The following is a 25,658-nucleotide window of genomic DNA, read 5'->3' on the forward strand; positions in this document are numbered from 1 at the left end:
TTATGAATATCTACGTGTAGAATAAACGGGGGACCAAATCTGCCTTATTGGGTATGGGTGTAGGGCTGGGAAAAAGCTCCTAATGAGAGAGGGGAAACAAAGGTTGCCTTGAGTAGGATATGAGATAAATCACAATTGTCTCGGTAGGTATATGATTGGACAAGGTTCAATGCTTACTTCAATTGAATTAAAGTAGCTAATAGATGAGCATCAGGATGTGAATCTCCTGGAAATGAGATGGAGGCATATGAATGGTCAGCCTGTGGCACGGTCGGCTCGCAGGTCCTGGGAGTAATCCCTTGTTTTCTGAAAGGAAGAACAAAGTCTAAATCTCGGAAGACTGTTTTGGAAAGCAGTTTTCCACAGTATTCAAGAGACTAACATCTACACATCTAAGGAGGGCAGAGTCGAATTCTACAGTTAACAACCGGGCAGAATAGTCAGAAACAGGCTCATATTATGAGGCCGTTAGTGAATACGGCGGATTTGGTCCCCCGTTCGTTCTACACGTGGGTATTCATACCCTATCCACTTAATAAAGCACATACACCTTTGTAAAAATACCCCCTCACACACCGTTTGTCTCCCACAGGTGCTCCCCTAGTCCCGATGAAGACCCCACCTCAAGAACCACTACTTATCCTGAACTGAAGGGTCGAAACGTCAACTACATTCCAAATAAAAACTCTAGTGAGACCACACAAGATAAATTCAGGGTCCTGCGGAGTTATGTATTTTAATGGGAACATTTTGATCATGTATGGAAATGTATACAGCAAATTATACTGATGTATATATGTCACCACGGCTTTTCCTTGTCCCCGACCCACACGTGAACACTGTATCCCCATCCTCCTTTCTTTCCATGGCACCCTGTACACTGCATATATAAGAATCTTTCGCACTCTTGTCCGATTGAGCATATCTAAGACTCATATTTTTAGATACTTTGATTTGTACTGCATCTGATTTTCTTGAACAATACAAAGACACGGAGGTGGATCTAATGACCACATTTCAATTTGTGTTGTGTTTTTGTTCTACTACATATGTATGAATAGTTGCTCAAACTGCTGCGACCACATTGTTTGATACTGCATCACAGTAGAAGCGTGCCGCCGCCGCTGAGGACGCCGTCGCATCGCCAGAGAAACGTGTCACAGGGCTTGTCACGGCTCAAAAGTTCATTGATTTCACCGCAAGGCCGTCGGGCGTGCACGCATCACTTCCAAGTTGTCACATCTCATCAAAAGACGCCATTTTGTCGCATCGCACCGGCTCGTCGCATCGCAGCGCTATCTTGTTGCATCATAACCAGAACGCAGTAAGAAACCAATATATCGCCTCCTCTCCGGTAACAAACGGACGCATCACCTACCCTGCGCTGCAGTAAGGAACCGACACCTCACCTCCCCCGAAGCAAGGAACCGACGCATCACCTTCCCGGCAAACCTTTTGTTTGTTTTCTGTGACACATCCAAGGTACTTTGACAGTAAAGTGTTGCATTTACCATCTACATTAAACTAAGCTAATTCTACCAATTTAAAGTCATATTCTTGAGATTGTATTGTGGATTTTTGTTGTTTGGTCTTGTGTTAAGTCTAGTGAAGATTACTTATTTTTCTAAACTGGTGTGGTGTCCATTTGTAATGTTTTCACTGTATTACTGTATGTGTTTACAAATGCTTTACCCACTGCCTCTGAGATAAGCCTGTCTGCTCATGCCAAGGTACCGAGGGGATGAGCAGTGTTTATTTTAGGAGTGTACACCCCTTTCCCTGACTAGAAGCTAGGGTCCCTATTTGGGCAAAGGTGCAAACCATTGCCAACTAGAGATCCCCATTTCCTGGCCCCCTGACCCCCGAGGATGCCAGCCCACACGACGGACCTACGACGCCGTAACCCTCTACGCACTCAAACCCAACAGGAACCCTGCCTGCTACCGAGCCACCCCGAAACGCACCCACGGACCCTTCACCTGCCAAGCCTGCAAGTTCACCTGCCTCCGGACCTGCACCGCACCCGCCAAGCCAGACACCGGCAACAACCACCTCAAGTGCATCCTGCTCAACACCCGCTCCATCCACAGGCACGCTGTCGAACTCTGGAACCTGCTCGACACAACATCACCAGACATCGCCTTCCTCACAGAAACATGGATGAACGCCTCCTCAGCCCCCGACATCGCCATAGCCATCCCGGAAGGCTACAAGATCACCCGGAGGGATCGCGTCAACCAGACCGGAGGAGGCATCGCCATCGTCCACAGGAACACCATCCGCATCACGACCAACTCCGACGATACCTTCACCGCCGCCGAACACCTCCACTTCCAGATACACACCAACCCCAAGACCACCCTCAGAGGCACCCTCATCTACAGACCCCCGGGACCACGTACACAATTCAGCGAAGACATCGCAGACTTCATCAGCCCGCACACCCTCCCCTCTGCTGACTACATCCTCCTAGGGGACCTCAACTTCCACCTGGAGAACAACAACGACAGCAACACCACCACCCTCCTGGACGACTTCGCCAACCTCGGACTCAAGCAACTGGTGAACACCCCCACCCACTACGCCGGCCACACGCTTGACCCCGTCTTCTCCTCAAGCAAACACATCTCCTTCAGCCACTCCACCGGACTACACTGGACTGATCACAGCTGCGTCCACTTCAGCTTCAGAAGAACCACGACTCACCACCACCCACAACAGGCTCCCCGAAGGAGCTGGAGCAAGATCACCGCCGACCAGCTCACCACGTCCCTCAGCCAGAACCCTCCCACCAGCACAACGGACCCCAACGAAGCAGCCCGCATCTTCACGCAGTGGCTCACCAACTGCGCAGATGACCTTGCACCACAGAAGAACCCCCCCCCAGCAGACCCGGCAGCAAGAAAGTCTCTTGGTTCACCAACGAACTCAAAAACTCCAAGAAGAACTGCTGCACCCTCGAGAAAGCCTGGCGCAACGACCAGACCACAGAAAACATGACTGCCCTCAAGAACGCCACCCGCAAACACCACCAGCTGATCCGCACCACCAAAAGAACAACATTCAAAGAACGACTGGACAACAACACCCACAACAGCAAGGAACTCTTCAGCATCGTCAAAGAGTTCTCCAACACCAGCGCTGGAAACAACGACATCACCCCCTCGCAAGACCTCTGCGACTCACTCCCCTCCTTCTTCCACCGCAAGATCGCCGACATACACAACAGCTTCGGCGCACCTACCACGCACCAAACTACCGAACCAGCGCCCCCCACCACCACCCTCTGCGCCTGGACCCCGGTCAGCACCGAAGACACCACCCGCACGATGAACACCATTCACTCCGGATCCCCAACCGACCCCTGCCCACACCACGTCTTCAACAAGGCCGACTCCATCATTGCACCCCAACTCCGGGACATCATCAACATCTCCTTCAACACCGCCACATTCCCGGAGAGCTGGAAGCATGCCGAGCTCAGCGCCCTCCTGAAGAAACCGACAGCGGACCCCACCGACCTCAAGAACTTCCGCCCCATCTCGCTCCTCCCTTTTCCTGCCAAAGTCATTGAAAAGACAGTCAACAGACAGCTCACCGCCTTCCTCGAGACAAATGGATCCCTCGACCCCTCGCAGTCCGGTTTCCGAGCCAACCACAGCACCGAGACCGGCCTGATCGCAGCCACCGATGAAATCAGATCCCTGCTGGACAACGGGGAAACAGTGGCCCTCATCCTCCTGGACATCTCTGCAGCGTTCAACACTGTCTGCCACCGCACCCTAGTACAGCGCCTCAGCAAGATCGGAATCCAAGAGAAGGCACTGGAGTGGATCATCTCGTTCCTCGGCGGAAGAACCCAGAGAGTCCGCCTCCCCCCTTTCAGATCCGAGGCCACCGATGTCATCTGCGGCGTACCACAAGGATCATCACTCAGCCCAACCCTCTTCAACGTCTACATGGGCCCTCTCGCAGCCATCGCACGCCAACACAACCTCAACATCATCTCCTACGCCGACGACACCCAGCTGATCCTCTCCCTCACCAACGACCCCGTCACCGCCAGAGCCAGCCTTCACGACTCCTGGTGGCCCCCTGCCCTGGGCACCACTCCCAAGCCAAAGGACCACGCACGTAACCTGGGCTTCATCCTGGACTCCTCCCTCTCGATGACCAGACAAGTCAACGCAGTTTCATCATCGTGCTTCAACACCCTGCGCATTCTCTGCAAGATCTTCAGATAGATTCCCACCGAAACCAGAAAGACAGTCACCCAGGCACTCGTCACCAGCCAACTGGACTACCGGAACACCCTCTACGCGGGAACCACAGCCAAACTACAGAAAAGACTCCAGCGCATACAGAACGCATCCGCATGACTCATCCTGGACATCCCCCGACACAACCCCATCTCCGTCCACCTGAGAGACCTGCACTGGCTCCCCATCAGCAAGAGGATCATTTTCAGACTCCTCACCCACGCACACAAGGCTCTCCACAACCTGGGCCCCAAGTACCTCAACAACCGCCTGACTTTCCACACGCCCACCCGCCAGCTACGATCGACCAGCCTCGCCCGCGCCGCTGCACCACGCATCCGCAGAGCCACCGCCGGAGGAAGATCCTTCTCCTACCTGGCGGCCAAGACATGGAACTCCCTCCCCATCCACCTTCGGATGACCCAGGACCATCTCTCCTTCAGGAAGCAACTCAAGACCTGGCTTTTCGAGCAGTGACGGTCCCCTCCCCCCCCCCCCCCCCCCCCCCCCCCCAGCGCCTTGAGACCACTCCGGCTGAGCAGTGCGCTATACAAATTATGTGATTGATTGATTGATTAACACTCATCATCCACCATCTATCCATCCACTCATCATCCATCACCTAACCATCCACCCATCCATCCATCCATCTATCCATCCATGCATCCATCCATCTATCCATCCAAGCATCCATCCTTCATCTATCCTTCCTTCCTTCGTTTATTCCTTACTTCTCTGTCTACCAATCAATGGATCTATCTATGGCGCTGTCCCTATCTTGATCTACTGATTTATCTATCAATCGACATAATATCTCTAGCTTTATCGAAGAGCTGCCAGTCCCCAAGAAATAACTGTGGCTTAATTCTTTTTGGTATATATATACAACAAGAGAGGAAGGGAAAGGCGGCTACTCTCGTACCCCTTATTTAAATGACTGTTATCAACAAAAGAGCGCCCTAAGAACACCTGTGAAAAACACTGTATCTCAACAAAAACAAGGTATATAAACTACCCTAAAAGTGAATGGTCAATTATACAAAAGGAAAAAAAAAAAAAGGGGGGGGGGGGAAAGTTAATTATTTCCTAAAAGAACCCTCACTCACCCTAGAGGTGACATGCTTCATCATTGGGTTTGTTCACAGGGGGGCTGACTATCCCCACCTGTGTGCTACCACGCCTGCAAGTGCAGCGGAGCAGGTATGTGAGAAAGTGGTGATCAGTGCAAAGAGTGTGTGTTTAAAAGATCACAACCGTGCCTTAACAGACTTTATTAGAGGCCAGTTGTTCACATTAAAATTGGTGTGGTCACTGGATATTTGAATTTTTGTCCAGAGATACCAAAAGGTGACTGGTCACAAACATAAAAAACCTATCCTACGGGGGTCCAAGCACGCTAAGGCCTGCCAACACCGTTAGGAAATGAAAAGTGAGGTTAAATAACAATTTGTACTCTCCTCGGGATAACTCACGGTTTACCCATCCAACTCCTGTTATTCCTCAGGCGTTGTATAGTTTTAGTGTATATGAACCGCTACATGGGCTCAAAAGGATAGGCAGACTTCACTCGCTGTCAGTATTTCAAACAGCGAGCCTCGCCGCCTCTCAACCTACTCGGTCTCTCCTAATGGCCCGGAACGCCTGTAAAATGTATTTAGATCGCTCCTCCCCAAAAAATAGATAAAGCCGGTGCTCGTTTTGTTACAGTTGACAAACCAGGTCACCTTGTAGCTTGGGATAAGCGATAAGACACTGAAACAAGAGATAATCGTACGAAAAGTCACAGCCAGAGCCTTCCATGAGAAGCTGCCCTTCCTGAAAAGGGAATGTAACCAAGCTGTGAAGGAGCTACAGATGACCCTGCCATCAAATAGCAGGTCATTGATCTTATCCTGACTCTTGGCTCATGGAAACAAATGTGAGCCACTTTGTTGCCATGGTGTGATGCCTAGGAAAGTGCTGCTACCTACCACGTCATGGCACATTAGAACTGCAATTGCACATATGCACATGTGTACACGCTACCATTGAGAACATATACTGGTGTTCACAGCCTGTAGATTAATATATTTCGGGGCTTATTTACAAGTCCATTACGCCGCGGATGCGTCACTTTTTTTTATGCTCTTGCGACGCAATGGGCTTAGTTACAAGGCCATGTAAAGTCACCCAGCGTGACTTTTCATGGCCTTGCAAATATGGGCCCCTTTCACACATTACTCTGCGTGAAAGGGGCGTTCCATGGGTGTAGCTCAAGTGCTCCTAGGCAACATCCATGGAATGTGGTGCATTCCCAGATTTATAACATTTTACAAAACTGGGAATAGGTCAGAATCCTCGCCTTCCTATTGGAGGCATAGAAATAGCGCAACTAGGAGAAATATTTTTATTTCTCTTAGTTTTTCCTTTCTATGGGCTAGATGTAGGTAATTTTACCACTTCTTAAATACCGAATTTTACTGATTCGGTATTTAAGAAGTGGTAAAATAGAGGGGGGGGGGGTGTAGATATTACAGAATCGGTAAATACCGAATCGTTAAGATTCGGTATTTACCGATTCTGTAAATACCGATTCGGTAATGCCCATTGATTCCTATGGGCATTGAAGCCCCTAGGAATCAATGGGCATTACCGAATCGGTATTTACCGATTCGGTAAATACCGATTCCAGCAAGGGTGTAGGGGGTGTCACTTTGACACCCTCTAGCACCCCAAATACAGGCATGTGTGCCATGTGGCACACAGACATGCCCTAAGGGCATGTCTGTCTGTCACATGGCATAGGTGTGCATGCACACATGTGCATGCACACCTGGATTCAGTATTTTACCACCCAATTGGACTGGGTGGTAAAATACCGAATCTGAAAGGCCTTTGGGACTCAGAAGAGTCTCACCTACATCTAGAAGTTACCGAATCAGTAAAAATACAGATTCGGTATTTTACCGATTCGGTAAATTTACCGAATCGGTAAATTTACAGAATCGGTAAAATTGGCCCCCTAGATCCAAAAACCCATTTACCGGTCTGTAACGGCCGAAATCGGCCGTTACCGGCCGGTAAATGGCCACCTACATCGGGCCCTAAGTGTGCTGCATTCTGCACCATGCATAGAAAGAGGCACATGCCATTAATGATTGTTTTTGTGCAAGAAGGTGCCCCTTCCTGCACAAAAAGAATCATCCCCGCATTGCAGGCCCCCTTGCAAAATGAACCCAGGGAGCCTGCCCTGGTGCATGGCAGCCAATTGTGCCCCAGCACAGGGGAAAGCACAGAGATGCATCATATTGTTGTTAATATGATGCATCCCTGTGCTTTAAAAAGGATGCAGCACTGCGCAGCTAAATGGCTTGCTCGCCACACTGCATCATTATCTTGTAGGTGAGGCCCTTCACTTTTCAAAACAAGTACCAAAAAGAATGGAGGACACAAAGAAAGAGGAAATAACTAGGAGAAAAAAATGATATTTTGACGCATTCCAGGGTCTACCAGTATTGGAAAATCTGGGAATGCGCCAAAATCCATGGGTGGTGCATGGGAATTCCCACACTCCACCCCTGGAACGCCTCCCTGTAGCAGAGTGATGCAATGCAGCAATTTGCTATGCGTTGCGTTACTCTAGATTTATCAAGCCACACAGGGCCACGCAAGGTGGCTTTGTATGGCTTGATAGATTCAACTTAAGAGTGGCTTAAGGACGACCCAACTCTTTAATAAATATGGTATGTTTAGGCTTCGTTTGGTATTTCCAAATTAGTGCAGGTCCACTAAGAGTGCCCTCAATTAACACCTTGCGTGCGGTGCCGATTCTCCCCCGGTGAACATTCCATTTGCGGGCGTGGTCGTGACGGAACCATTCCGTCATCCGCACAGCTCAACCGTGAGGCATGACGGAATGGTTCCGTCACAAGCATCAAAGGGGTTAAAAAAGGATAACCAAAAATGTGCTCATTTGCTAATAACATTGGCACGGGGTGACAAATGTTAACAAAATTTGGAAAAAACAAGGAAGGACTGGTGTTCTGTTGGTATTTCAAGCTTTGTGAAAGTCTACCAAGGGGGGACTAAGTTAATGTGGCTGCAATAAAACGGTCAACTGCTTTAAATTTTAGTGTTGTTTAATGAATCCATGTCAAATGTGGCAGGCAGTTAACCGATTACACCCAGTGAATTTCTTTCAGGCGCAGATCCAAGTGTGAGAATTTAAAGTTAAAGAGGGGGGGGGGGATCAAACATTTTTTAATTACTAATTCTTTGCCAGCATTTCATTGCCCTGTGTGAAATATGGCTTTTTCTTTATTCATTTTCATGCAGGTCAATCAAAGGGGGCAAATACATTTAAAGGGGGGACAATTAAGTGTTTATTTGCTAATATATTTGGTACAGCTTATTGAATCAGCACGAAAACTGGAAGATATTTATCAGATGTAGCTTTCCCTCAGTAATTCCAATTTTTGAAGAATCCTTCAAGGGGACAGACATAAAGAGGGGACAATACAAGTTTCAACCAAACTAGGTTTGGTTTGGTGAATCTACACGAAATTTGGCAGTTAACAAATTAAGCCTAGTGCAGGCCCAGTAAGGAACTACTACCAACCCTGCCACGTGCCACTGCCGGTAGCTGGAGTTAAGGTCTCGCCTAAGACTGTGTGCATGTTATATCGCAATATTTGTTGCGAGTGAAGCGCATTGTGTGTTCAATGCCGGGGGTGTCAAAAGGCTCAGCCTGGCAACGTGTTAACTTGGAGGTCGACCCCACGCCATGTGGGCGCAGGGTGAGCACACACTACCACGAATCCATGATTGCGTGTCTTTTATTCGGGGCCTACATCATGTGGCAGTATGGAATGCCTGGAGTGTGGTTAACAAGCGGCAGTATCACATGTCGGGGCACTGTCGATTAATAGCCATGACATAACATTTGGTGACGTGGGTGGTTTGACCCCATGTGGCGTATTGCGGCAGCCGCACACAGGGTTCTACGTGGGCGGTGCTTGTGCTGCATCTCAGCGATGCCTGACTGCACAAGGCATGCTGTGGCCTGCACGTTGTCTGCGAGTGGCCAAGAGACTGTGTGCATTCAGCTGATGCACCCATACAACTTGCCCAGGCTAATATTCAGACCCTCCAGATGCAACTAACTGTGAGTGACAATTGATTCAGTATAGTTCACGGGGGGAAACAGATCATATACAGCTTTCAGAGCAGTGACTCCGCTCCATTGCCAGGTCCAAGTCAGAGACACAGTGTTGTGGGTGAGCACATCATGCCGACCCTCCCAACAATAAAACCTTTTGTGGTGGAAAGGGCATTGTCAGCTCAAACCCCGAGATGGAAGGTGTGGGTAGAGCAGGTACTCCTCTTTTTTGAAGCTACAAAAGTAGACAATGAGCAGAAATGTGCCATGTTATTGCATCTGGGAGGGAGAGAAGTCTACAAGATATCCAAGACGGTGGCAGAGGGTGCACCCAAAACTCACATCACACTAATTGAGGCCCTCAATGTGCACTTTGAGACTATGACAAATCAAGATTATGAACGATTTGTATTCAGGCAGGTGAGATAGCAGCCCGAGGAGTTACTAGATGTGTTCCATGCATGTCTAAAAGAGCTAGCAAGCACCTGTGGCTTTCAGAATGAGACGGAAGAGATAAGGGGCCAGATAATTCAGGGATGCGCCTCAGTGAAGTTCGAGGGAGCGCATCCGGAAAGTCGCTAGCAGACATACTCACCTTAGGGAGGACAAAGGAACTCTCAAAAGCATGAGCGGCACATATGGAGGCTGATCTTCAATCCCCCATTAAGACTGAACTAGTGAATGCAGTCGCCAAAAATGCCATAGCACTATCAAGTCAGCGAGAAGCACCAGGGCAAAAACATGTCGGCACTGTGGGGTCCAGTCTCATCGACCAGCGGAGTGCCCAGCAAGAGGAAATAAGTGCACAGCTTGTGGAAAAATGAACCACTTCATGAAAATGTGTTGCTCCAGTAAAGGTTGGGTCATGAGATCAAACGTCAATATGATCCCAGAGACCCAGGAATGTAGCAGCTAAATGGATGAGTATGAGTGAGAAGAACACACCGTCCACTCAATGTTCACGATAGGATCGGTGTCTAAAACTTTACCCCAGTGCCAAGTTTTTGTAGGTGGCTGCTCCTCAATTGCAATAATAGACACCGGGGCCACCATAAAAATCATGTCCAATGATATGTATGAGAAAATGTCATCTGCTCCGCTGTTGGTCCCTGCTAAAGTCTAAGTGTTTGCATATGGTCAGACAAAGCAACTGGCCATCAGAGGCAAGTTTAAGACCACTATTGCGTATGATCACCAGGAGGAGGAAGTCTTGATGTACATGACGAAGGAGGCGCATTGAATGTAAGTCGGCCGAAGCACTGGGAATAGTTACCTTCGCCTTCGGAGTACATTGAGAAAGAATACATCAAATACTGGATGAGTTTCCAAAGGTGTTCAAGGGCATTGGATGCCTAAAAGACAAGCAAATACATCTACACATCGATCCATCCATGCAACCGGTCGCCCTTTGTCCCAGGAGAGTCGCTTTTAATCTGAGGTCGCTAGTAGAAAAGGATCTGGCAAAGCTGGAAGAGGCACTAATTATTGAAAAGGTGCTAAGCCCGACCCGACCCCCTGTGTGTCACCGACAGTGGTTGCGAGAAAATCTAAGCAGCCTGGGGCGGTAAGGATCTGTGGCGACATGAGACTTCCCAATGAGGCAATCAAAAGGGAAAGAAATTTAACTCCGAACATTGATGACTTGATCGGCGAATTAAGTAGAGCCAGCTGGTTTCCAAAGCTCGATCTTCGGGCTGGGTACCATCAAGTAGCCCTAGACGAACCATCCCGATAGATCACCACATTCTCTACACATGTTGGATTGAGAAGGTACCAGAGGCTGAGCTTTGGAATATCCAGCGCAGCTGAGGTGTTCCAGAACACCATCAAGGAGCTCCTTGCTGACCTACCAGGGGTAGTTAACGTCAGTGACCATATTCTAATCAACACCAATTCCATCCCAGAACACAACACAAGACTGAGACAAGTACTCCAAAGGATACAGGATTCGGAGCTCACACTACAGAGGGACAAATGTGAATTTCTCCAACAGAGGCTGTCGTTCTTTGGGTATGTTTTTTCCACGGAAGATGTTTCTCCTGACCCGGAAAAAGTGAGAGACATCAAAGAGGCCCCAGCTCCCACCAACATCACGTAGTTGCGCAATTTTCTGGGGATGGTCAACTACTGCAGTAGATTCATCAAAGATCTGTCCTTACTAGCTACCCTGTTAGGAGAACTCACCGAAGCCTCAAACCCCTGGGTGTGGGTCCTGAACAAGAGGCGGACAAGGTCGAATACAGTATGGACTCAGGAAGAACACGGATCCTTCCAGTCGATTGAAGGACTATCTCTGTTAGATAAGTAAATGCATGTACTGAAGCCATGATGACAGTGTGGGGCACTAAATGTGTATTATTGATTTGAGTGTTTTATCCCTGCAACATATGCTTCTGTATACCATGTTGTTGTTTGTTTTATTTATTTATGAGAGGAATGTTATATCGCTCATCGCGATATTTGTTGCAAGTCGAGCATATTGTGTGTTCAATGCTGGGGGTGTCCAGAGGCTGACCCCCGCAACAGTTAACCTGGTGATCGTGCCCACGCTATGTGGGCGGAGCCGAATAAATAGGCGTGGCGAAAGGTTGGGAAGGGAGTTCCCAGCTGGACGAGCACACACTACCACGAATCCATGAGTTTGTGTCTTTTATTTGGGGCCTACACCACGTGGCAGTATGGAATGCCTGGACTGCATAACAAGCAGCAGTATCGCATGTCGGGGCGCTGCCAATTAATAGCCACGACATAACAGTGCAGTGTAAACAAGGCAGGTGAGTGCAACTTGAAATTCACTGGAAAAAAAGATTTAGAAGTCAGTTATGTTTCAACGAGCACTCATCCAAAAAAGCCTTGAAATCCACTTGTAAATTTCAGGACTTTATCAGTTTTCACTGTATCATAACAAACCTTTAAATGTGTGTGTGAATTGATATAGAAATCTATATTTACCAACAATGATCGCGAATGTAATGCACCACTAACACTCGCGAGAAATAACTCCGCAGGTGTATAGCCATAGAAAAAGTAGGAAACAAATTAAACTACATGAGTTCATTTTTACTATGCTGCGTTACGACATACACAAAAAGAAACTATTCAAGGTTTCCAACTTATAAACAAAGAAAACAGGGGCAGATTTACAAGCCCCTCGCGCCTCATTTACGACGCCGTTGCATCACTTTTGCGTCACGGCAACGGTGGCGCAAATCCTGCTCCATGGTGCGGGGGTACTTACAAGTACTTACAAGGTGTCGCATCTGGGAGATGGGTCACGTTGTAATGCCCTGCGCCACATGTAGGCGTTCCTGTGCAGGGGGGGGGAGGCGTTCCGGCGCAGGAACGCCTCCTAAAAGTGGCTGAGTGAAATCTACAAGATTTCACTCAGTCACTTTTAGGCCCATGCTGCGTCAAAACCATGCGCCTGCCTTAAGCAGGCGTAAGGATTGACGCAGCATTAACTAGATAGGACCCCCAGAGCATTGCTGGAGCTGCGTCGCGCTTGCGGCGCAACTTCAGCAATGCGTCACTTTTCTGGCACAGATGCGTCACGCATCTGTGCCATTTTTGCACCATGGTGCACCGCATTGTAAATGCGGCGCATCCATGATGGCGGAGTTGTGGCGCACAATAACTGGCGCATCCCTGCTGATTTGCAGGAATGCGCTAGTTATTGTAAAGGCTTACCCATAGAGTAGTGTGTGGAGTGTCCTATAGAGCATTGTGTTGTGTTTTCCATTCCAATAGCGCCATGAAGCCCACGGGCGTACGAGCGCTTAAGAAATAAATATTAACCTCATCCTTGCGATGGATAATTTCCTCCTGTGTTGGGCCCCCATGCAAATGGGTGTGGTCATGACGGAACGGTTCCGTCATGAGCACAGCTCGACCGATGCTCATGACGGAAACGTTCCGTCATTAGCAGCGAAAGGGTTAACATAACATAACATAACATAAATATGCCCCAAAGTTTCTAAGAATGTAATAAACAACAAAGGGGTAGATTTACAAGCCCCTTGCGCCTCATTAATGCCGCCGTTGCGTCACTTTTGTGACCCATCGGTGGCGCAAATCCTGCTCCATGGTGCGGGGGTACTTACAGCGTGACGCATCTGGGAGATGCGCCACATGTAGGCGTTCCTGTGCATGGGGTGGCTTTCCAGCGCAGGAACGCCTCCTAAAAGTGGCTGATTCACTCAGTCACTTTTAAGGCCATGCTGCGTCAAAGCCCTGTGCCTGCTTGAAGCAGGCGTAAGGATTGACGCAGCATTAACTAGATAGGGCCCCCAGAGCATTGCTGGAGCTGCGTCACACTTGCAACGCAACTCCAGGAATGCTTCACTTTAACGGCACAGATGCGTCACGCATCTGTGCCGTTTTTGCCCCATGGTGCGCCGCATTGTAAAAGCGGCGCATCCATGATGGCGCAGCTGTGGCGCACAATAACTGGCGCATCCCTGCTTATTTGCAGGGATGTGCCAGTTATTGTAAATATACCCCAAAGTGCTTCGAGGCAGCGAAAGAACTATACAACAAAATAACACCATGTGCACAGTCGCACCAATAAAGATGAAGAAGTGCCTATCGAAGACGTTCACTTTGACTGGGCCGCAGTGGCGCACTTTCAACAGTATTTGTCGTGTACCTGATCAACCGGAACCTCCACTTGTGTATTTTCGTCTTCCTGAACTTCTGTGGCTCCCCATGTTTCAGATCTCTCATCGCCAGCCTTGAAAATGCTGTCATCTGCAAACAAAATTGGGTGTGATTAAAACAAAGAACGCTCCTGGCACCTTGTGGCAGAATTGAAGAACTGTAACTCAGTTATCAGCGGGGAGACGCATTTGTTTCCAATGTTTTTTTAGTAACGTTTTTAACGGTATTTCGCAATTTCCTAAGACCTAAAAAATGGGTTTCCATATTACACCCATGTCAATCGGATACGTATTTGTTAGAGTTGCCACTTCGTATCTCTGCCACGTCTCTTTCTGAATTTCTTAGCAAGATTCTGGACATATGACAAAGTCGATAGCGTCAATACCTAGGTTACAGGCCTCCTCCTAGCCCCCTCGTCCCTCATACCTCATAATATTAGGAATTAAAAACAGACCCTCCTTCCGGCTCGCTCTTGAGGGATGTTAGACGGGAGGCATCTGCCTCTGGTCTCTACCTTAGCTGTAATCTGTTTTTTTTAGCTTCTGCGGCTTTCAAATCTTGTCTAATGTTTTCTGCTGCATCGGGTAGTAAACGCTGTTGAGTAATTAATGGGAACCAATATATTATAATGGAGCCGCTGGAGGGGGAAAACGGGGGGTTTGCAGTGAAGATGGGCAAGAAGACACTGGAGGTGGGTAACAGTCCATGGCGCAAACTAGCTGCATACAATGCTGTACTGTGACAGGATGGTTGCCTGAAATGGGATTTTTAGGTCTTGCCTGCACAGCACATGTGCTTTCCTAGTTTCAACACAGGCATACAGCTTCTAAATTATTTTGCTTTCACCCTATCTGCTACCTCTATTGATCCTTTAATTACTTACACCCAAAACAGTACTACTCTACTCTACCACTACACTCTACGCCACTTTACTTTATGCCACTCCATTCTACTCTATGCTGCTCAACCCAAAGCCACTATATGCCACGTTAGGTCACTCCACTCTGCGGCACTCCACTCTACTCATCGCCACTCCATTGTACTCTCCCCCACTCCACTCCACTCTACGACACTCCACTTTATGCTACTCCATTCCACAGCACTCTATTGTATTCTGCTCCACTCTACTCTATGCCATTCCACGCAACACCACTCCACACAATGCCTCCCTAAAGCACTCTTTGTCACTGCACTCTACACCACTCTGCTCTACATTAATCTACTCTACATCACTCTACTCTATGCCACTCCACTCAACCCTACGCCACCCTACTCTACGCCACTGCACTTAATGCCATTCTACTGCATGCCACTCCAAACCACTCTACGCCATTCCACTCTACACATGACACTCTACTCTATGCCACTCTAATCTATGTCACTCCAATCTATGTCACTCCATTACACTCTAAGCTACTCTACTCCATCCTCCTCCACTCTATGTCACTCTACTCCACACCACTCTACTCTATGCCACTCCTCGCCACAAAATGTCATTCTATGGTGCACTATGCCACTCAACTCTATGCCACTCTACTATATGCCACGCTACTCAATGGGACACCATTCTACTCCACTCTACTCTACGCCACCCCACTCGACTCTACACCTCTCCACTCCACACATTGCCACTCTACAACACTCTACCCCACTCCTTTCTATGCCACTGCAGTCTATGGTATATCACTCTACTCTAAGCACCTCTTAGAGGGGCTGATCATTTGTGCCGTTTGTGTGCGAATGACACTGAGACTTTGATTCATAATATATGCATATGCAGGAAGTTAGACAACATACGGAAAAGCCTGTTAAAACCCCTCTTCAGGCAGCACGGAGCAAGGACCTGCAGACAGGCAGTGATTATGTGTTTTAATCCCTCCTTAGTGCAGCTAAACTGTCGTCTTACAAAATTCTTTGACCTGACAGCACAGAGACTGGGAAGCTCTTGCGGCCAATAGTAGAGACCTTTTAAGACAACAGCAGATATCTGAAATTGTCTGCTCCACTGGTTTCAAAATTATGCAGTTCATATAAAGCCTTCAATTGGCCTGCAATCCCGTGACCGTAGTGCTACTACAAAATGAAAAACGTTATGTCTTTTAATTTCAACACAAAGGCTTGTTTTAATCTTAACCCTTTTAATTGTTTTATTAAATGTAACTCTGTACTGAATGCAACAGTTGTAATTAATCATGCATAAATGTATTACTTCTTACTTCACTCTACGTCACTTCACTCCACTCCACTCTGTGCCACTGTAATCTACGCCACTCCACACCACTGCATGTCACTCCACTCTAGACCACTCTGCTCCACACCACTCTACTCCACTCCACACCACTATATGCCACCTGCTCTACTCTTTGCCACTCTATTCTACACAATTCTAATCTACGCCACTCCACACCATGCTACGTCACTCTACTCTATTCCACTCTACTGTGTGCCACTCTATTTTATACAATTGAACTGTATGTCACTTTACTGCATGCCTCTCCACTATACACCATGCAACTCCACTCTACATCACACCACTCAACTCTATGCCATTCTACCCTACATCAGTCCATCTACACAACTCCACTCTATGTCACTCAACTCTACCCCACTGTACTCTGTGCCACTTCTACAGATTTGGCATCTTTCATAAATTCACATGCTTCAATCTTATCCTGTTGTCAGGCTGGAAATCCCCAGTAATCGTAAATAGCAGTAAACAGTGTTAAAATGATCATTGGCCTGAACACCAGTGTTTGTTTAGTATCACATCCACCTCATTTGAAGCAAGTCAAACTTCAGCCAATAATGTGGACATGCCAGCTTAACTACTCCCCCTATAGGCCTACTCCTCCTAGAGGCCACCATTGCTTAGATTTCTACCTCACATTGTGGGCGTGTGATTCCCCAGGCATGCCTCTGTACTCTATGGCACTCCACTCCAGTCAACTCTACGCCACTCCACTCAACTCTACACCACTCCACTCCACACAACCCCACTCTACAGCACTCTATGCCACTGCAGTCTACACTATGCCACTCTACTCTAAGCCACTCCAATCTAGGCCACTCTATACCACTCTACTCCACACCACTTTAAGTCACCCTGCTCTGCTCTTGCCACTCTATTCTATGCAATCCTACTCCACGCCACTTCACTCTATGTCACTCTATCCTACACCACTCCACTCCACTTCACTCTACTCTACACCACTCTACGCCACTACACTCTACTTCAATCCACTCTATGCTGCTCTACTTTATGAAGCTCAACTCTATGCCACTCCACTCTATGCCACTCAACTCTAAGCCAATTTACTCTATGGTGCTCTACTGTACGCCACTTTTTGCTACTCCACTCAACTCTACGCCACTTTATGCGTCTCCACTCCATTCTAAGCTACTCTACTCTATGCCTTTCTACACCACACTACTCTATACCACTTCACTCTACCTCACTACACTCTATGCCGCTGCATTCTACACCACTCTAGTCTACAGCACTCTACTCTATGCCACTCTACACCACTCTGCCCTACACCACTCCACTCTGCTCCACTCTACTCTATGCCTCACTCCTCTACATCACACTTCTCTGCACCACTCCAGTCTAAGCCACTCTACTCCACTCTATGCCACTCTACACCACTCTGCCCTACACCACTCCACTCTGCTCCACTCTACTCTATGCCTCACTCCTCTACATCACACTTCTCTGCACCACTCCAGTCTAAGCCACTCTACTCCACTCTATGCCACTCTACTCTATAAAATTTGACTGTATGCCACACCACTTTATGCCACTCTACTAAACGCTAGTCCACTCTATGTAACACCACTCGACTCTATGCCACTCTACCTTATGCCAATCCACTCTACTCTGCACCACAATATGTCACCCATCTCTATCCCACTCTACTCTACACCACATCTACAGTGTTGGTCTCTTTCATATATTCATGTTCTTTAATAATTCCCTGTTGTCAGGCTGTGAATCCCCCAGTAATCTTAAATAGCAGTACACAGAGTTACAATGGCCATAGGCCTCAACAACAGTGTTTGTTTAGGATCACATCCACCTCATTTGAAGCAAGTCACACTTCAGCCACTAACGTGGACGTGCCAGCTCTGCTACTCCTCCTAGAGGACACCATAGCTTAGATTTCTACTAATCCTGAGCCGTGAACTCTGCTCCATTTGCAGAGTTTGCAGAGTTGTTCGTACTCGGCTGACCTCGCGGTGTTCCAAAACACTCCAGTCTGCGCAGTGGAGTTGTTTCCTCGCTCGCGTTCGTAAGTTGGGTAAGTTGCCGAGCACGAGCAAGTAAAATCCAATGCTAGACCACTTCGCTGCGAGATTTCTCAATGTGGGCGGTCGCAGATGGTTGATACCGCTAGTGTTGAGAAACCTTCAGTTCGCTTTGAGGAAGCTGCTGCTCAAGTAGAACTTCTACTCGAGAGGCAGAAAGAAGAAGTGCCATCTTGCACTGTGCGAGATGCTGTTTGCGCTGATTTTACAGTGCAGGAGAAACACCCGGCACTAAAAATCAGTGCAAAATGCGCAAGGTAACCCAATCTGCCACTCGCGGAACTACGCGTAGCTTGGTGGAGTTTTTTTGTCACTTTGTGGAGTTCCGCGTAGCAGAACTACGCAAATTCCGCTCGGGGTTCATTTCTACTGCAAATTGTGTGCGGGTGTCCCCAAGCAGAACTCTGCTCTAAACTTTCAGTGACCTTATACTGTTGCTTTTCAGGTCTGCCATCAGTCTGAACCAGACCTATTCTCAGTTTGCAACCTACTCTAGGATTCTTTAAGGGAAATTCTTTATTTTCTGGGCCAGGGAGACCTTTTCATTTACTAACTGTCACCAAGACTAATAGTGAGAAAAAAATCTAATTTTAAGGCCTGCTCTAAATGTGGCTGGATAAGGTCGATTCTGATGACTGTTATGACACAATTCTTTATTTCTTTTATCATAAACACAAGCCTTCACACTGTGACATTTGTAATACTTTTCCTACAAAAACTCTGAAAGGCAGCACTTTATTTGTTGAAAAAAAAAGAAATGACCTCCTTCTCGGGTTGGATGCCCTCTCTTCAGGGGATGATACCATGAAAAGTGTTCCTCCAAGCACTTCCATAAAACTTGATCGAGAATCTAAAATGCCAGCGACCCCATCCTCACATAAAGGTACTGAAGTTTACTCAGAAAAACATTCAAAAAATCATTAACACAAGTCTGTGCAAACAAAAAACAAAAACAGCCCCTCAGAGCCTTCTAATTGATTTTCTGCCTCCACCAGTGATTTCACCATCAGCGGCAGTGAAGAGCGATCCACCCCTGACACCATTACCATTGTCACCTGTGACACCATACTCCACGATGAAGCTGCTGATGACATCATCGATACCAGAGTCGACCCCATCGACATCCACAACATCGACAACGTCCAGATCATCTTCAATGGCACCAGCTTTGACGTTCAGGACACACCGATTGTCGAACAATTGCCGCCGGCATAGTCTACAAAATTACCAAAGATGTTCCGGTTTTCGACGCCAACTCTGTTGACAACAACCCCATCAATGACAATCTGGGACAATGATATTTATCTCCAGAAGTTGAAGCCACCGTAATCTAGGGGTAGAAATTCATGATAAATAGCAGTTTTCCTTTCTGTTGTGCCACAGCTCTATCTCATCTATCCATACAGAATGTGTTGCTCAAGTGGACTGGAATCCAAATGACCTATGGCCAATTGAGTGCTGTAGCTGGAATCTTCTCTATCCAGCAGAACAAGACACATGATGCAGAGGAAGGACAGCAGCTCACTTCTGTAGCTAAGGTGTGCAGTCCTTGGCTTTGCCTTCGGCCATAGTCATTGTTAAGCTGTTGCTCCTGTCAGGCTTCAGGCTGCCCCGATAATACAGGCTTGGTCCATGATTACTGAGCACCAAAGGATCTTTGTAGGTGCATTCAAAAAGGTGTGTATTCAAAGACAGATAGTTGCACTTGGGTTTTCAAAGAACTCTACAGGGAGAATGGGGCATGCAGCAAGAAGTGGTAGAAAGCAGCACTATCACTTATTCCTAGAGAGTAACCTACGACCTCAGGTGCTACATAAAACTAAGAGGAACCACAACAAAGGTAACTTACTGTAAATGTACTCAAGAGGTCTCATGCACACTCCATACAATCAGGGGACCAGTCATGACAGACCACATAGACCCCCTTCCCTGTCATTATGTGATGCAAGGTTTCTGCTTCTCCCACATCACACAAAGAAACTCTTTAGGCAAGGAATGAGCACTGAGATACTTTCTTTAGGGAAAAGGATCCCATCTATTTATAAACTATGCTCACTGCTAAAGAGTACATATCTTTGGGTAACCATTCCCTCTAATGGTACAAATCTTAAAGCCATGAGTGGACTTCTATTACCCACCCACACGACTGTGCATAGAAATGCAACTTCTCTTCTCAGATTTTATTCTGCTCATTTTTTAACAAAGGTACATCAACTGTTATCAGGGTAATTATCTCAGCTGCATATTCCCTCAAAAACCTCCAGAGAACAGTCACAATATGATGACCCCAATTTCAACAAGCTCTTAATCACTGCTGAAATTGTACTGTTTTTTGTTTTCTTGTGCGGGGCCCTCGAGAGATTCTCAGCATCTACGTAGCAATAGTATGGGAATGCCTGAGCTGGGTGCTGGAGAACAGAGAATGCATTGCAGCACCTTGTACTGTCCGACAAAGCACCTTGAGACTAGGTTAGTTCTACTGACTGGGCACCATGTAGAGGAGGGAACTGTGCACCTCCTAGCATTTATGCACTGGAGTCCACAATGACTGCCACTGTCTTCCTATTGTGCTTCATGATGGTGCTAACCACACCCTCTGTTTCAGAACTCGTATTTGTCTTTGAAACACTTGGGCTTGGCCTGCACTGTTCCCTTCTCAATCCCAGTGTTGGTCTCACTTCTGGAGATCATTTTTGCTGGCCCAGTGACAAGAGGGAGGGGAAAGGATGTGATGCACCTCTGGCAGGACTTGAAGTCTGCTATTTCAGCAGGCTCTCAAACGTTGCCCCAAGTTTTCAATGTAGGGTTGCCAGCTAAAACTCTGGTACACATTATAACAAGAAAGAATCATTAACCTAAAATATGTACCTTACAATGAAACTATATAACAGTTTGAATGCACAAAATGCTATACTTTGTATAATACAATTTAGATTCTTCATTTTCCACTGTGAGATGTAATCCTCCTAAACTAATCAGGCACAAATCCCCTAGCAATACGGGATCTTTGGTCTGGCTTAGAGGCTGCTGCATCTGTCTCATCAGCCATGGTAATCAAACAAATTCAATAAAAATAAATGTATATCTACATTGTAGGACAGTCATCCTTTTTGCCCTGATCACCCCCATTTTTAGGTCGAGTTATTTATAACTCGAAACCTATTGGGGCTAAACTAAGAGCTAAACTAGGCTCTCAAAAAATGTGGATTTTGAGAAGTGCATGTGCCCCGTGCACGCGCTTCTATCCGCCTGCCTGCCTGCCATCACCACATCAAAGCCAGCCATCTGTTGCTTCCCCTGAAGCTTCCCCCAGCGTGCGCTCGGCCTCAGGCATTTCTCCTCCCCTAATTATTCACTGCCCACGGCCGGCGGTACTTTCACTTTCACGGCCGCCAGGCCTTGTCTCGCATTTTTATAACATTGCTTTCTTTCGTTATCGCTGTGTTTTCAGTCTTTGTCCCCTTCCATCTTTCCCCTTTTGCGTTTTATTTGATCTCTTTTGCTCTGGGTCAAAGCCTAATGGGAAAACAAAAGTACCAGTCCCAAAAAAATGAGTATCAGTGCATGCACAGGAGTTGTTGTAGGGAACTACAGTGGCAAATGGTTAATTCGTATTTTTAATTTGGCATTGACGGTTGTTGTTGTTGTATGAGCTTGCACTGCCTGGCGGCTGCTTGAAACCCCAAAACACATTAGGCCTTGAGTACTATTATTATTATAATTGCTTGCCTTTAGGCCAAACTAGTATAGAATTGAAGTATCACTTTCAAGTGGACTTGGGGTGTCCTTGGAATTTTGTAATGGTATATGTTATAACCACCGGGTCGGTAATATTTGCCAAAAAGTTTAATTACATATTTCTTCAAAGCATGGACACAATTAATAAATTGCCTTCGGTGTAGACAGCTGCGTCTAGCTGTAAATCATGTGGTGCGCGTATGGATGGACACACACGCCGGCGTGCCTGCACAGCGGTAACATTGCACCTGCATTTTGGACGGTCAGGTCTGCAAGTTCTTGCTAGAGGGGCGGATGCCTGTGCAATCAAGACACCCGTTCCACGCGCAGAGGTGCGGGAGCCACGTCATCGTGTGGCGCGCTCTGCGTCACCTCAGACGTAAGTACACTCAGCTTCTATGCGCACGCGAGAGCAGGCCAGACGAGGCTGGACACGGCACCAGAGGATAATTCTGACTATGAGAACCGTCCCCCCTGTCACCAGAGGACATGCTATATGAAAATGCCGTGTGTGGGGTGGGAGGAACGTCCTACCTATCTGGTGCCACAGAAGGGACCCGTCTTAGAAGCTGCGTAATGATGTATGTAGTACAGCTCCCGAGCTCAACTTTCAAACACAAGAACATACACGCCACACTCCCGAATCCCGATGTACACACATTCAGCTAACTCCTAACATATGAACATAGACACCCCTTCACAGTGCGGACAGCCTATTTTCGCAGCCGAATCTAAGGGATACCACGGACCTCTCAGAACTGTTTTATCCCTCAGATTCATTTGGAAAGTCTTCCCCAGACTACGGAAAGCGCCAAGATGCCCGCAAGGCACGCCAAAGACAGAGTGTGTGCTACACAGATGCTAATAACATAACAGGGCAGGTATGACACGACAGTACAGGCCAGGGCAAGCACAATTGCTGTTTGAAGTTTGCCACCAGGGCTATGCTATCAGTGCAGCAGGTACAGTGGTGCCAGGGTCTGGGAGTATATCGGGCTCATTTCTGCCATCCTACTCACGGGAGGTCAGAAGGGTTCATTTTCCTGGCTTGCATTAGGACCTATGGCACCCATGCTGCGTCACGTTTTGCCACCCACAGAGCTTGCTCACATAGCACCTTTACCTTTGAACGCCCCGGCGCTGTCGGAGGCCAGGCGGACCGCTAGGCCGAACCCTATCCCGGACGAGCAGCCTGTTATGAGCACAACCGTCTTCTCCATGGTCCCGGCCGGGACAGCCGCTCTGGATCCGAGACTCCTTCAATGCGCTGCCAACCCCTGACTCTTGTAATTCTCGTTTTTTCCCATTCCTTATGGTTTATGTTGCACGACTCTCGTGTTGTGTCTGCCCCCTTATCTCAAGGTTTTCTTGGACTGTTTTGCTCTGGCTGGCTGTTCCTTGGCTGTGAACCCTGTTCCGACTCACTGTTTCCCACCTCACCTCGTAAAATGTGAAAGGGCACACATATATTTCTAGTTTCCACTGAGTGGGTGCTCAAGGGGAAGCAGATCTGGGCACCCAAACCCCCGGGGTCGAGTGAGGACAGGACCCCATTTTATGAGGCTTCTTTCGGCCTGGCTCGATTGATGGCCTCGCTCTCTGAGGCAGGCGCTGGTAACATCTGTGCGAACGTAACCCGAGGCCTGCAGATGCAAGGTCGGCCTAGTAGGCGTCCAGAGCATATATCTGGTTGACGACATTAAATGCGAGGGTGGGGAGCTTTGTAGAAAGCTGCTTTCAATGCTGCCAAAACATGGGTGGTCATATCCTTCTGAAGATAGCCAACTGGGGCATTCAAGGTAGCGCATGAATTCCCCTGGGGTGTCCTGCCATGGTAACTTGTCTCTGTGATTTCAACTCTCGCAGCTGACCTATGCGTGAGTGAGAGGTCACGAGATAGAATACCAGCTAGGGGTTCAACTAGACACGAACTTCAAAGTTGGGAAGGGGGGGGACTTGTGTTGTTGCTCGCCAGTGGCGTTTTTTGACATCTTTATTTCAATTCCAAAGTGCGACTTCACACGAGGCACAGACATATCGTATTTACTGCCCCTTTCACAAACTGCAGCGAAGATGGCGAAGATAACGGGAGCCTGCTCATTCCTCCTCACATCCTGCCCCCTTCTCTCCACCGCTCGTTCATTGCACCTCCTGTTCCACCGCTCCCGGTTTTAGTTAATTTCAGTTTTCCCAGTTCATGGAAGTGCGGGTTTCATTGTTTCTCATGCCCACTTTTCGCGCACTGCTACAACTACACGCTCCTCCCTTTCACTTGTGCTATCCGTTTCTGCCGCACCCCTCACTGGTTCTAATTGTATTTTTTTATTTTTCTTTCTGTAAATGGTTGGCCGGGGAACGGATTTCTAGGACCTCAAGGTAAGAATAATAGTGGCGCCAAGCAGCTGTCGCCCATTGTTTCTTTTTTTTGCCCCCTTTCTTTGTTTGCCTCCCGCACTTTGCCTCTCTCCCTCTCCTTTAACCTATTTTCCCCTCTCTTTCTTTGCTTTTTCTCTTTGTTTGTCTTCCCCATTTCCCTTTCGTTGTCGCTGTTGCTTAGTTTCCCTCCAGCACCTGTCTCCCCCTCTGCGCACCCCCGCCTGCTGTAAGGTATGCTTCGTGTGTGGATCCGAGATGCCTGCGGTGTTCGGTCTCCCCACACTGCCGTAATCCCCCCTTCTCAGCTCCCCAGTGATTGACTTTTCAAATCTATCCCAGTAGCACAGGCTGCTATTCTTAGCATCCCAGCACCACAAAAGGCTGTACACAGTCTGCCTAGGGGGACCAGGAAGGCGGGCTACTTCATCACCAAGGACATTAGACCAACATTTAACAGACGTCCTTTAGTACTTGGTAGCATCCAAGTCGCCCTTCCTTCTGTTGCGCCCATGCTGCTCCTCTTTCTTTATTCACCCCTTCACCATCTTTCTCTATCCTTCCCAACTTTCTCTATCCTTTTTACTCTTGCCTTGCCCCCTACTTCCTGTAATGCAATTGGTCTTGCATTTACGCAAGTTTAAGCTATTGGCATTGTAAATGAAAAAGCCTTTTATTTATGTTTTAAAAAGGAAAACAAAATAAAAGACATTGGCATTTGCAATGTCAATAGCTTAAACTTGTTGTGCCTTTCTTCCCTCTGCACCACCACCTTATCACTCAGCACTACCACAGCATCACTCAGCACTACCACAGCATCACTCAGCACCACTACAGCATCACTCAGCACCACTCATCACCACCACAGCACCACTCAGCACCACCACAGCATCACTCAGCACCACCACAGCATTACTCAGCACTACCACAGCATCACTCAGCGCCACCACAGCATCACTCAGCACTACCACAGCATCACTCAGCACCATCACAGCACCACTCAGCAGCACCACAGCACCACTCAGCACCACCACAGCGCCACTCAGCGCCACCACAGCATCACTCAGCACTACCACAGCATCACTTAGCACTACCCCTGCATCACTCAGCACTACCACAGCATCACTCAGCACCACCACAGCATCACTCAGCACCATTCAGCACCACCACAGCACCACTCAGCACCACCA

At 47.8% G+C, this 25,658-nt stretch overlaps 1 protein-coding gene across 2 annotated transcripts in view; it reads right to left on the minus strand.

The window, feature by feature from the left end:
• Positions 1-25,658, minus strand: part of DCDC2 (doublecortin domain containing 2) — a 641,411-nt gene that overhangs the window by 184,397 nt on the left and 431,356 nt on the right. For both annotated transcript variants that reach the window (XM_086965151.1, XM_086965150.1), the window contains exon 8: positions 14,042-14,142. In XM_086965151.1, the coding sequence (XP_086821277.1) occupies positions 14,042-14,142 (101 nt within the window). The remainder of the gene's footprint in view (positions 1-14,041; positions 14,143-25,658) is intronic.

The sequence above is a fragment of the Lissotriton vulgaris genome, chromosome 4_1, assembly GCF_964263255.1.
Source record: "Lissotriton vulgaris chromosome 4_1, aLisVul1.2, whole genome shotgun sequence".
NCBI classification, from domain to species: Eukaryota; Metazoa; Chordata; class Amphibia; order Caudata; family Salamandridae; genus Lissotriton; species Lissotriton vulgaris.